We start from the raw sequence: 14,905 nt of genomic DNA on the forward strand, positions 1-14,905 counted from the left end.
ATATGGGGCAGGAGAAGGTGAGGAAAAGGAAGGAGTGAAAGAGCTAGGGTAGGAGGTATTCCTCGTCTCGCCCTCCGTCAGAATTAATATCATATTTGACATTAATTGTTTAATATAGATTCATAACCAATGGTAATTGGACTAAGATAAAAATTAAAAGAATATTTGTGCAGGTATAATATTAGAAATATTATATATTTCATATTGTGTAAGGTGATTGTATACCAACATGCTTGGTGATTTTTTTTATCAATCAGACATAAATTGAATTATACCATTAAATCATTACAAGGGGGGAGGCTTATAAAACAAATCAAATTGTAACACAAACTCTCCCCAGAGCTGTCCATTGCTCTCACATACATATGTATCAGTCTGATTAAAACCAACCCTCTTCTCCTTGCACCAAGAGTGTAAGGAGAAGGCGAGTGGTTTTCGCATGTGTATGTGAAAGCAAGGAAAGACAACTCTGCACAATATTTTAGCACTAATTTTTTGTGTGTGATATGAAGGTTAGTGTTTAGGCCTATGACTTGTTAGAATATTTAAAATATATTTGATCTCTTCATTTTAACTATTTATATTTGGTTTCGAAACTACCGCGTTAATAAACTAGTTCCGCCTATGCCATCCAATCAAAATTGTTAATATACGGAGAGGGTAACCGGCTAGTTGTTTTTGGAAATATTCAAGCAATCATGGCATCAAAGAAGAAAGTATGCGTCGTAGGATCAGGAAATTGGTTTGTTTCAAATGTTTGCTAAATGATTTTAGGATTAATAAACTCTTGTTGCCTTTTGGTACAGTGATAAACGGTGTGAATTGAATGCAACCGTTAACGTGTGCAGTTCGAATTTTCTTAAGAGTTAACTCGAATTTACTTTGGTAAAGGTACAAAGTTCATTGGTGATTTCTGTTTATTTTTTTAATAAGTATATCTATATATTTTAAATTCCCAGATATGGCAATGCTCCCCTCAGCTATACCCACGGAAACTTTAAAATTTCCAGTCGAGATTGATCGAATTGAACAAGTTACTTTGATTCAGGGCCTAGCCACTGTCATATCGAATATCTAAATATAATTATGTAGTAATTGATGGAATTTGTATTTAAAAACTTTCTTTTTCTTCTCCTTTCACTCTTTTACTTTATGTATCAAAGAGAAAAGATTAACATTAGTTTAATTATATTTTTCAAAACATATCATTTTCTTATTTTCACAACCAAAAAAAGATTAATTATTGAAAGCATGAATTTTCACCAAAATTTGAATTTCTTACAAATAAATGAAGTCAAACCAAAAGTGTTAAGTTGTATTCTTTTGAATGAGATTTGTATGAAATTAATAGCAAAAAACTGAAGTCGATATAAATTGCAAGTTATATAATTTTAAATACAAATGCGTGTTTTTTTTTAATTCAAATCAGGTGAAAATTTGCATGTCTATAGAATAGAATCTCCGTACTATTTACAACATAGTCTGTCTTTGGAGTGCTAAGGATATCTTTTAAAGAAAAGACTATCAGTATTAAAAGTGTTATGTTCCCCATTAGATAACAGATCTTGCAATAAGAAGTAATCATACTTAAATTATGTATGCCTCACCGCACAAACTTTTAGATGAAGAAATTATTTCTATAACGGAAAAGTAGCTTTCCAAGTAATTGAAATAGCTGCGTAAAGCTACAATGGCTTAATCAAGCTTAATACCAAAAGTTTGTGTCAGACCTTGTGAGTAAAGGCATTGTGTTTTGGCTGTGTTAGAGACTGTAGATTCCTTATTTTACATGAGTACTTAAATATCATGAAATGACACATAGACATAAAGAACATGAATTAATGAGTGGACTGTTGTTCAAGAGGTTTTACATGGCTATTGTATGTTTATAGCAATATGAATATAAAGGGAATTAAATTGTAAATGCAGCTCATGCAGATTCCAGCCTCTCCTACCTAAATATTAAAGTTTTGATCTAACTTCTAACTATGCTTCTAAGCTTACATGTACAAATTTAACTGTTTTATTTTTACTCTGCTATGTCTCTTAGGTATGCATATTTATTTAGTCTATGTATATATCCATATTTTTATGTTTGTGTTGCAAACTGTTTTCAGTGCTGCATGTGCATCTTAATATAGCTAGTCCCTGTGTATATATATGCATGACTTGTGATGTCTGTATACATGTATGTGTCCTGTTTTATTTCAAATTTCTGTTTTTATGTCTATGCATGCAATTATATATCATTAGTGCTTTGTGGGCTTTTTTATGCTATATAGTCGGTTAAAGAGCTGTTAGCTCATGTTTATTGTTACCTGTATATAGTTCCGACTTTAAATAAAAATTACTTACTTACTTACTTACAAAGGCAAGAAGTTTTATTTTGTAACACTTCTCACAAAGTTATTTGTATAGTATCTTAATAGTAATTAGATGTTCTTGGGGAAAATTTTTTGATACAAGCTCAAATGATACCCTATTTCTGATATCTGACACAAACATTAAAACTGCCTGTGGAAGTAAAGAAACATGAATTTACAAATTTGCTTAAGGGATTTTAATTCATTTTATTTTGCTATCTTAATTACTTTGAAATATTATATTGGTCTTTGTTTAATCAATAAATATATACAAAGTTTATTTAATCCCAGGCCTTTCAGGATTTGTACGCAAAATCAAAGTCACTGACTCAAATGGTGTATTTACCACCTTGTGTACTGTTTTCCCCGATAAGGTATGTAACTAATGAAAGTATTGAATACTGCAAGTCTCATACTGTACATCTGTGGCAGAGACTGGCTAATGCCTCTGCTGAGAATCTAACCTGGGACCATTGGCTTGGCTTACTATTATCAGTCCTGTGCTCTGCAGATTGAGCTAAAGGGTTAACCCTAATAACCAGAGCTGATAGGAAGGTCACGTAGCTGATAGGAAGGTCACGTAGCTGATATGAAGGTCACGTAGCTGATAGGAAGGTCACGTATCTAACACTACCACACAACCTACAAGGGACAGAGTAACCTGTGTGGAACTAAACATGCAAAGAAGAGAAACATGTCAACTATTAATGGCACCGTAATGATTGATTATTTTAAATGCTGAGGAAAAGATATTTTCTTTTTTGTGTCTATAGAAAATTAGTATTAAAGTAATTCTACCCTCCTGTGATGTCATCAGATTTTGCAAAATCAATGATTTATTTAGATTTGTGCATGATAGGAACATAAATTTTGCTGGAGTCTTTTCCGATAGTTATTGTAAAAAATCTTGTTAAGAATAAACTACTTTAAAAGTCCAAGTTATTGATGAATAATCAACGTTAAGTTTTAAAATATTGAACCCAAGGGCAATAACTATGTTTTTATTGATTTCTTTATCAAGTCTATTACACGATAAATTTCCTTTATTTTTTTAAAGACATTTTGTATATTTTTGTGAAGAAACAGTTTCATGAAATTGTTATGTATGGTATTATATTGTCATAACCAGTTGTTTTGAAATTTTGATAACACTTACTAAAAGGAAAATTGCAATTTTCTGATGGTGATATATGATTCTGTATTTGTATGTTTCACATAAGTGTGATGACCTATATATTTTATTTGATAATTTGTTAGTTTTAACTCTAATAAATGGAAATGAATACACTTGTTAAACTTGTATCAGATAGAAATGCGAGTATGGAGTGACCTTAAAGGATGTATTGTGTGGTAGTGTGTAGAATGTATGAAATATAGCATGATAATAACAGCAGGTGTTTGATATATGTCTAAGTACAATGCATGTAGTTTCCTGAACATTTCTTGCTCTCTGAGATATTTGGTCTTCCTAGCTATATCTTATCTTGGACTCGATTTCCACGTGATTTATCACCTGTTGTGAATGCAGAGACGTTGGTATTTATGAAGAGAACAAACTTGGGAATGATTATATAATTGTGGTCAGACAAACCCACGCAGCTGATCATACAATTAGATGATTGGACTGCGTGATAGTAATAGTGATAGTAATATTGTATGAAAATCCACCGTATACTGCGGGACTCGATTCTCTGGTTTTTGCTTTGTTATCTTTTAAAATGTCAAGATAAAGAGTTTGTAAAGTGTTTGATATATATATATATATATACACATGCTGTGTACTAACAGTGGATTGTTAGATAGGGCAACATCGATGTCTTTAGATTCATAACCAACAAACCAAATCCTTAACATGATTAAAGATATAAGTATATTAAATTCAAATATGGATATCAGCACATATTTTGGCCGTGTTTTCTGTTTTGCTAATCTCTCAATTCTGATATTATTATGGTATATGTTAATAAAGTGATGACATCAGTTTGCAAAACTTACTTTTCTGTAACTATAGACAATGACGTGAGTTTACCACAATTTCATATTCTAAAGATCCAACTGATTTACTATATAGACCAACAACAAAGTAACAAATAAACTTAATTTTTATTTTACTCTTTACTTGTATTTCATTTCTTTTTTTGAATATGTATGCATGTTTATCATCTTACAGTAATTACACGTACAACACTGTTTATTCTTTGGTGATATTTTCTAAAGCCTATAGTGGAGGCAAATAATAATTGAACTACAGAATGTCAAAAAGTGTGTAATCATCTTGAAGACTGCATTAATGCACTCTGCAGACAAATCGGTCTCGCTGTCGACCTGAAAATTTGTCTATAGATTTTGTCTACCGTTAATTTCACACCCTGGTCTGACGTAACGGTCTTTTTATATGTTAACTTGTTATGTAGTCCACAGATAGATTTAATGCATTAGTTATGCAGTTGTTTAAAATGCACCTAACACACGACCTAGTTTAAATACTATATTCATCCTATTGAGTACACCTACCCCTATAAGCAACACCCTGGGATGTTTTTCAGCTTTCAAAAATTAAGAGCCCCCCCCCTTCATTTAAATACTGCTTTATACTGGTTATAGCTATTATATCTTTGTGTATTCACTGTTGTATTGCATGTTGATTTGAAATAATAGATTAATGAATAAGAAGACCAGAATGGATTACATCATCATAAAGGAAAGAATAACAATAACTCATTTAGAATTTATGAAAGTCAAAATTTCACCAGAAATAAATCAAACCAAATATAACTTTTTCCAATTTTCTAAGCACCCAGGATGTTCAATAGGATGAATATGTAACAATACTTTGATAATCTAAGTTAATGGGTAATGTTAAACTTATGCTGAGGTTTTGACACTAGAAATATTTACTGGTGATAGAACGATGCTCATTTATTGACATTTAAAGATATATATCTATGATAATAATTCATTTTCATTCATTCATAGTATTGGTCATGGTACCTGAACCACAATGGGCTGGCAAATGTATGCTAGCCTAGCATATCGCCAAAAAATCACCAGACGGGCAGATGTTTGTAATACAATTCATTCTTAGGTTATGAAATCCACACAGAGAGAAAGTGCTCGGGGGGGGGGGGGGGGGGGGGGGGGGGGGGGGGGGGATTCATGTAACAAAGGATGGGCATGCCACACCTCCAGGGTGTTGTCATTCTGTCAGGTGTAAAACTAGTAAAAGTGTTCACCAAGCTTTCAAGCTGTCATAGTTTTAAGATAAGTAAACAGGATTGTTATTTGTGTTTTGTTGTAAAACTTTGGTCCTGTACATTTACAGATTTCCATCATTTACATGATGCTTTGCATTTGTTGTGCATTTTGTTTTCCCTGGATGACATAACTTGTGTTTTAATTAATATATACAGCACTCCAAATGTCATTGAGTATAATTTTAAAATTGCAGGGGTTCAGCAATTGCCAAAATAGTAGGAAACAATGTTTTGGCCATGCCAGACAAGTTTGACACCGAGGTTCGTATGTGGGTATTTGAGGAAACAGTGGATGGCCGAAAGCTGACAGAAATTATAAACAAAGACCATGTCAATGTTAAATACCTTCCCGGAATTCAACTCCCAAACAGTGTGGTAAGTTTAACATACAAGTGTTCCAAGTATATCAACTCCCAAATAGTGTGGTAAGTTTAACATACAACTGTTCCAAGTATATTAACTCCCAAACAGTGTGGTAAGCTTAACATACAACTGTTCCAAGTATATCAACTCCCAAATAGTGTGGTAAGTTTAACATACAATGTCCCAAGTATATCAACTCCCAAATAATGTGGTAAGTCGGCCCCAAGTACATGTATATATGTATATCAACTCCCAAATAGTGTGGTAAGTTTAACATACAACTGGCCAAGTGTCGAGAGAGTTTTGCACATGCTGTCACCTTTATAACACAACTTGCTAACATATACTCACAATGAGTCTATACTGTTCTGGTTTTTGCCTACTAAGAGATTATAACAATTATAGCTTTTGCAGCCCTTGGAGCTAGTGATAATTTTAACTGTGGACCTCTTGTTACAAATGCCAATATAACTTTTAAAAGACATTTAGTGCTATACTCCTGCCTATTTTCACTTTCCAGTTAATGTGATTAATTAATCACATACATGTATATATGTAGATATCCAAAAATCAACAGACACACAGCCCCTACATGTAGAGGGATCTATAACTATGAAAGATAATGATTTTCATCAAAAAAATTTAAAAATCAGGAAGTCAGTATGATTCTTTTGTTTTGATGACTAAAGATAACTCTCACAAATCTACAAATGTTCATAGACTATAGCTGCTAACATTTAGCAATTACAGTAGTATGTCAGGAACTCCCAATAAAGCAATCTGTCAGGAACTCCCAATAAAGTAATATGTCAGGAACTCCCAATAAAGTAATATGTCAGGAACTCCCAATAAAGTAATCTGTCAGGAACTCCCAATAAAGTAATATGTCAGGAACTCCCAATAAAGTAATATGTCAGGAACTCCCAATAAAGTAATATGTCAGGAATTCCCATAAAGTAATATGTCAGGAACTCCCAATAAAGTAGTATGTCAGGAACTCCCAATAAAGTAGTATGTCAGGAACTCCCAATAAAGTAGTATGTCAGGAATTCCCAATAAAGCAATCTGTCAGGAACTCCCAATAAAGTAGTATGTCAGGAACTCCCAATAAAGTAATATGTCAGGAATTCCCAATAAAGCAATCTGTCAGGAATTCCCAATAAAGTAATCTGTCAAGAATTCCCAATAAAGTAATATGTCAAGAATTCCCAATAAAGTAATCTGTCAAGAATTCCCAATAAAGTAATCTGTCAAGAATTCCCAATAAAGTAATCTGTCAAGAATTCCCAATAATGTAATCTGTCAAGAATTCCCAATAAAGTAATATGTCAGGAATTCCCAATAAAGTAATGGAACTCCCAATAAAGTAATATGTCAGGAACTCCCAATAAAGTAATCTGTCAGGAACTCCCAATAAAGCAATCTGTCAGGAACTCCCAATAAAGTAGTATGTCAGGAACTCCCAATAAAGTAATATGTCAGGAATTCCCAATAAAGCAATCTGTCAGGAATTCCCAATAAAGTAATCTGTCAAGAATTCCCAATAAAGTAATCTGTCAAGAATTCCCAATAAAGTAATATGTCAGGAATTCCCAATAAAGTAATCTGTCAAGAATTCCCAATAAAGTAATCTGTCAAGAATTCCCAATAAAGTAATCTGTCAAGAATTCCCAATAAAGTAATCTGTCAAGAATTCCCAATAAAGTAATCTGTCAAGAATTCCCAATAAAGTAATATGTCAGGAATTCCCAATAAAGTAATATGTCAGGAACTCCCAATAAAGTAATATGTCAGGAACTCCCAATAAAGTAATCTGTCAAGAATTCCCAATAAAGTAATCTGTCAAGAATTCCCAATAAAGTAATATGTCAGGAATTCCCAATAAAGTAATCTGTCAAGAATTCCCAATAAAGTAATCTGTCAAGAATTCCCAATAAAGTAATCTGTCAAGAATTCCCAATAAAGTAATATGTCAGGAACTCCCAATAAAGTAATATGTCAGGAACTCCCAATAAAGTAATCTGTCAAGAATTCCCAATAAAGTAATCTGTCAAGAATTCCCAATAAAGTAATAAGATAAGATAAGATAAGTTTATTCCAATTTTGGGCCCAGAGGGCATAACAGTAAGACATTTTATAAAGAAGGAAATTCAAAAAAGAAAGAAAGTTTACTACATTAACTACAGGTTACAGAGACTGCAAACTGCGTGTGGATGCAGCATGTTGGGGAAACAAGTACATAAATATATGAATTGCTAATCATGTATATATACAAGTAGATGGACAGTATCAGTATTATACCAATATATGAATAATAAACTATAATGATTTTTGCAGTTTTAAAGCATTACTTCTTTTTCTGAAAGTTTGCACTAAATATTCACTCAATTTGACAATTACTGGTTTGTCTTCATTAATCATCAACCAAGTAAATTTGTCCTTATTTGTTAGATAGATAAAATTTTTGTTGAGCTTGTATATACCATTAAAGAATATATTTCTCTCTTCAACATAGAATGGGCAATCAGTAAGGAAATGAAATTCATCTTCAACACAATTAAGGTTACATAATTCACATATTCTTTTGTTTCTTTCTAAAGAAGTCTTCTGGCCAGAATTGGTTTTTGTAAATTCATATCTTCCTCTTTCAATTCGAAGGTCATGTGCACTAATTCGAAATCTACATAGAGTTTTTCTTAATTCTAGGGATTCTAAAAATATATAACTTTCCATAGTAAAGTTTTCTTTATACGAAAAATATGTTGTGAGTTTTCCTGATTTCTGACCCTCTTCACGTCGTTTTGACCAGTAAAGTAAAAATTGTTTCCGTACCTGATTCTTCATTTGTTTTTTGAAAAATGAGAATTTGAGATTTTTACAATTGGGTACCAAAATGCCCATTTTTTCCTTAAAATAATTAACGTTTTTGTGCCAACAATTTATATTATATGAATTCAGATTGATATTCTCTGTATAAGCACTGTATAACAGGGATGATTCTGGGCGATTCTCAAGTCTATGCCAATATAGTAAAATACTTTGGATTATAGAGCAGAACATAGGATATCTACCCAATTCAGAGATTATTGCAATATTAGTACTTCTTTTACCGGCACCCAGTAGATGTTTACAAAACTTAATATTCAGGTTTTCTCAGGAATTCCCAATAAAGTAATATGTCAAGAATTCCCAATAAAGTAATATGTCGGGAATTCCCAATGAAGTAATATGTCAGGAATTCCCAATAAAGTAATCTGTCAAGAATTCCCAATAAAAAACCCTTGGCTAGCGAAGATGGGAATTCCCAATAAAGTAATATGTCAGGAATTCCCAATAAAGTAATATGTCAGGAGTTCCCAATAAAGTAATTTGTCAGGAATTCCCACTATAGTAATATGTCAGTAATTCGCACTTTAGTTTCCATATTATGCAAAAGTAATCAGAAATTGACAAACTTTGAGAGGTGTTACGTGGGAATGAGTTGATAACTTATGATGTATTTAAATTCAGTTTTGATATTCATCATCCCCGCCCCCGTCTGTCATGTAATCATTTTCTGATTTCAGGTAGCTATACCAGATGTTAAGGAGTCTGCTGAGAATGCAGATATTCTGATTTTTGTGTTGCCACATCAGTTTGTACGCGGTGTCTGTAAACAGCTGGAGGGCAGAGTCAAGAAAAGCGCTATTGCTGTCTCACTCATAAAGGTACATCATGGATTCTCTGACACTCAGTCCAGTGTGACTACACATGCTCAGACTGTATTTAAGTCGGCAGATCTATGTATTTAGCATAGTAAATGAAATAGGTGAAGATGAATGATCTATCTCATAATCCTATAAAGGATACGAAATTGAGAGAAGTATAAGAAGCAAACACAGATCCCTGGACATACCAGGGGTGGGATCAGGCATGGAATTCTCAAGAGAAAAAATTTCAAACTTAAGTGATTGGAAAGATTCTGTTACTGTGAAAGGACAGAGAACATTGTATTACAGATAACGTTTAACTCTGTAAAAAAAAAAATGGAGAATGAAAGTTTTAAGAAATAAGGTGATATCTGACTTGTACAATAATGGAGAATAAAAGTTTTAAGAAATAAGTTGATATCTGATTTGTACAATAATGGAGAATGAAAGTTTTAAGAAATAAGTTGATATCTGACTTGTACAATAATGGAGAATGAAAGTTTTAAGAAATAAGGTGATATCTGACTTGTACAATAATGGAGAATGAAAGTTTTAAGAAATAAGGTGATATATGACTTGTACAATAATGGAAAATGAAAGTTTTAAGAAATAAGGTGATATCTGACTTGTACAATAATGGAGAATGAAAGTTTTAAGAAATAAGTTGATATCTGACTTGTTGACTTATTGTAGGGCGGTGATATCTGACTTGTTAACTTATTGTAGGGCTTTGATGTAGCAGAGGGTGGTGGAATACTTCTGATATCAGACGTTATACGCGATATATTGAAGATTCCATGTGCAGCTTTAATGGGTGCTAATATTGCTAATGAAGTAGCCAAAGAAAACTACTGTGAAGCCACAATAGGTAAAATCATCAGCAATATCATCAACAAAATCATCAGTAAAATCATCAACAATATCATCAGTAAAATTATCAACAATATCATCAGTAAAATCATCATATCAAATGACACTGGAGATAAAATCATCGTATCTAATGACAGGCAGCCACAATAGGTAAAATCATCAGCAATATCATCAACAAAATCATCAGCAATATCATCAGTAAAATCATCAGCAATATCATCAGTAAAATCATCAACAATATCCGTAAAATCATCATCAATATCATCAGTAAGATCATCATATCAAATGACACAGGAGATAAAATCATCGTATCTAATGACAGGCAGCCACAATAGGTAAAATCATCAATAACATCATCATATCAAATGACACAGTAGATAAAATCATCATATCTAAGGACAGGCATCCACAATAGGTAATATCATCTGTAAAATCATCAGCAATATCATCATATCAAATGACACAGGAGATAAAATCATTGTATCTAATGACAGGCAGTCACAATAGGTAAAATCATCAGCAATATCATCAGTAAGATCATCATATCAATTGACACAGGAGATAAAATCATCATATCTAATGACAGGCAGCCACAATAGGTAAATATCATCAGTAAAATCATCATATCAAATGACACAGTAGATAAAATCATCGTATTTAAGGACAGGCATCCACAATAGGTAATATCATCTGTAAAATCATCAGCAATATCATCAGTAAGATCATCATATCAAATGACACAGGAGATAGAATCTTCATATTAAATGATAGGCAGCCATAATAGGTAAAGTCATGAGCAAAATCATCATATATAATGATAGGCAGACACAGTAGATAAAATCATCATCAAAATCTTGAGTAAAATCATCATATCAAATGACAGGCAGCCGCAATAGAGATGATAATTCTGTAGAATGCGTTATTTGATTGCATTGGTCTTAACAGTCACGTGCACGTGAACCTTCTCTTCCAGCATCATTACAGTTTATCATTATAACATTTGCTTATAACATATTCATCACAGATCTCACAATTCTTAGAACGCTCCGCCTACTGAGCATTTTTGATTGGTTAAAATTATCAATGAAAATTAAGGAGCGAGTCCACAGTATTCCTAGGGAATAGCATGAATTTTTGCAGAGTGTAGTCCTCAGATGGAGAGAATTTTGCATTTTCAGGGAAATAGAAAGTTTTATCATAAAACTTTTATATAGAGAAAAATTAGCAGAGATATAATCAATTCTAATACGATGATGTTTCTACCATAAAGGCGAGCTCAGCAACATCAAAATGTGCTGATCCAGGATTTCTCAGCAATATCAGTTGCATACCTTGAACATTACCTGGTGAAATGTGATTTTTCCTTGGTGAATAGATCCCCATGTCTTCCTCACTTTCACAATAAATGTATAAAATCATCATGTCAATTTACAGGAAGTCAGGACATAAAAAAACATGTCAAAAGGCAGAAATTGTCGTGAAGATTTACTGAATTATACCAAGATACAGATGCATATACAGACCCTGAAACGTGCTACTACACCTTAAAAACGAACCGAACCGTTCTGTGCAAGAAACGAACCGTACCGTTCAAGAAACGTACCGTACCATGCAAGAAACGAACCGTACCGTTCAAGAAACGAACCGTACCGTTCAGAAAGCGTGCAGGATAATATTATGCAAACCCCGCCCCCAAAAGCCCGAAAGCGTACCGTACCGTGCAGAAAGCGTGCAATTTATGTCACGTGACCCACTTTTTCAGCCACAGTATATTATTTTCACAATGGCGCCCGATGGAAAAGGAGGTCGTAGACTATCGCTGGCTATTCGAAGCATTATCCTCAAACATCATGAAGCTGGGTTATCAACTGTGAAAATCACCGAGATTCTTAAAACATCTTTGATATTCTTTTTTTTTTTAAATTACTTTCCGTAAATGTCACATTGTTTCAGTGCATATATGTGTATGTATGTTATCAACAAGTACCCAAGTTTTGACTGAATTATGCATAAAAATTCGTTTTATACTGTGAACTGTTAACAGAAATAGACGTCAGATCACTGCACGGATTTTGCATGCATGCTTCTGCAGCCAGTCCTGTGTACTGTGGATGTATATTTCACTTGCAGACTTTTAAAGAGTGAACCAAGGGGCATTTCGTTGTTTTAACGGAATTTCTGTTTCAATCAATTCTTTTAAATTCAAGGGTGAAGTTAACTACAAAACTGTAATAGTACTTACAAGTAGCCTATTTAATTTCTTCATATAATCAGGGACGTCGACGTCCCTGATAATGCTACTACACGTATGGCACAGGGCTTGCCGTAAGAAGATGAAATTGATATTTGTAGCGTTAATGTATTCAATATGTACTTTTCTACGTACAGTGTCTGAATCATATGAGAAATTTCTAAACCGATTAGAAAAATTGTCACGTTCTACACTGTAATATTTTCATTACAGTAACTTTATTAGCAATAATTTTGACATATCTTTTTCTCTTCTACATTGATAACGACCCATATAGATAGATGTAGATTGGCGGATTTATTATATACACTAATAAACAATTTTTAATTACATCGACAGAGAAATAAATAGATACATACATGTGTAAAAGAATGTAAACAAGTTAAATTGATGCAAAGCATCAAATCAGCCGCAAAAAATTATTCATTTCAGCATTTTCAAGTATTTCAACAATATATAGAAAAGGTATATGAAACATTTTTATTGCAAACTATACACTTGCCTTACTTTTCTGTTAATTTTTTTTAATTCAATTTTCAGTGATCAAAAATAAAGTCAGGGAAATGAAAATCGGACTTCGCGTGATAAAGGATAGGAATATATATGTATTATCATCATTTTATTTGATTCAAAGACAAATGCAACAGATATCTAACATTATTAATTATGAATGACTGAATGCTGACAAAAAAGGACGTACAAACTTCACGTGCAGATATCCTGGATCTTTCATAATGCCGATGATAAATCACAATAAATGTGAAGTGCAGAAAATAATCATTGTGTCATTTGCGACTTTAGTGTATTCAAAACAAAATTCACTTCTTCTTAAAAACTTTTCCAATTTAGGCACTGTAATTTATATCCGGAAACTTAATACGCTTTGTTTTTACACTTACTCACGCCCATGTCGGGGAGCAGTTCATGTAACAACTTTTTATAAAATCGTAAATTAATAAATGTCTGATGAGAAATGAAAAACAAATTGAAACGTAATAACAACCATTAAGACTTAGACTTAAGCAAATTCTAAAAACTTTTATTCATAACTTTTATGTACGTTATCAATATGGAATTATTCCATCGAAGCAATCAAAAATAACGTCTCATTTCCTCATGTGCACATTCTAACACAACCACAAATCCTGCAGCCGATAATCAAAGAGCCGAATAAGACCGATCGAGTGAAAACAAACTATCGAAACGTACAATTTATACGAAGTCAAAGCGTTCAGGCCACGCCCACCTCATTAATAAAACGTGCAAACCGTTCACAAAGCGTGCAGCTATTTTTAGCAAACCGTACCATGCAAGAAGCGAACCGTACCATTCAAGAAGCGTACCGTACCGTGCAAGAAGCGAACCGTACCGTTCAAAAAACGAACCGTACCGTTCATAAAGCGTATCGAACCGTACCGTGCAACTGGTGTAGTAGCACGTCTCAGGGTCTGTACTAATAGTTAAATGAACAGGTATTTATATAGCATTAAATAGAGTTCTTCTTTTACTGCACAATATAGGTATTAAAGTCCAGGAGCATGGGCCACTTCTTAAAGACATGTTCCAGACTGATTACTTTAGAATTGTTGTTTGTGATGATGAAACAACAGTTGAAGTTTGTGGTGCTCTCAAGGTATATAATGTATTGGAGTAATTGTAGGGTTCTTTAGTTTGTTAGAGTAATTCTGGGGTATTTAGTGTGTTTAAAAAGTAATTCTGTGGTATTTAGTGTATAGAGTAATTCTGGGGTATTTAGTGTGTTAAGAGTAATTCTGAGGTGTTTAATGTGTAAGAGTAATTTGTTTTTTTTTAGTGTGTTAGAGTAATTCAGGGGTATTTAGTGTGTTAGAGTAATTCTGGGGTATTTAGTGTGTTAGAGTAATTCTGGGGTATTTAGTGTGTTAGAGTAATTCTGGGGTATTTAGTGTGTTAGAGTAATTCTGGGGTATTTAGTGTGTTAGAGTAATTCTGGGATATTTAGTGAGTGAGGGTAATTTGGGGGTATTTAGTATATTGATCATAGCAATAAATATTCCACATATTACTAGCTCACTAGGGGCAGTGCATGTATTGAATTTCTACTGTAAGTTTGTAAGGGTATGTTGACAGATAAAT

At 33.0% G+C, this 14,905-nt stretch overlaps 1 protein-coding gene across 3 annotated transcripts in view; it reads left to right on the plus strand.

The window, feature by feature from the left end:
- The first annotated feature begins 618 nt into the window (after positions 1-618).
- The window catches only part of LOC125646236 (glycerol-3-phosphate dehydrogenase [NAD(+)], cytoplasmic-like), a 19,793-nt gene continuing 5,506 nt past the window's right edge, over positions 619-14,905 (plus strand). For all 3 annotated transcript variants that reach the window (XM_048872439.2, XM_056142684.1, XM_048872438.2), the window contains exons 1-5: positions 619-742; positions 5,812-5,992; positions 9,547-9,687; positions 10,396-10,537; positions 14,311-14,423. In XM_048872439.2, the coding sequence (XP_048728396.2) occupies positions 699-742; positions 5,812-5,992; positions 9,547-9,687; positions 10,396-10,537; positions 14,311-14,423 (621 nt within the window). In that variant the 5' untranslated portion in view covers positions 619-698. The remainder of the gene's footprint in view (positions 743-5,811; positions 5,993-9,546; positions 9,688-10,395; positions 10,538-14,310; positions 14,424-14,905) is intronic.

The sequence above is a fragment of the Ostrea edulis genome, chromosome 6 (assembly GCF_947568905.1).
Source record: "Ostrea edulis chromosome 6, xbOstEdul1.1, whole genome shotgun sequence".
Lineage (NCBI taxonomy): Eukaryota > Metazoa > Mollusca > Bivalvia > Ostreida > Ostreidae > Ostrea > Ostrea edulis.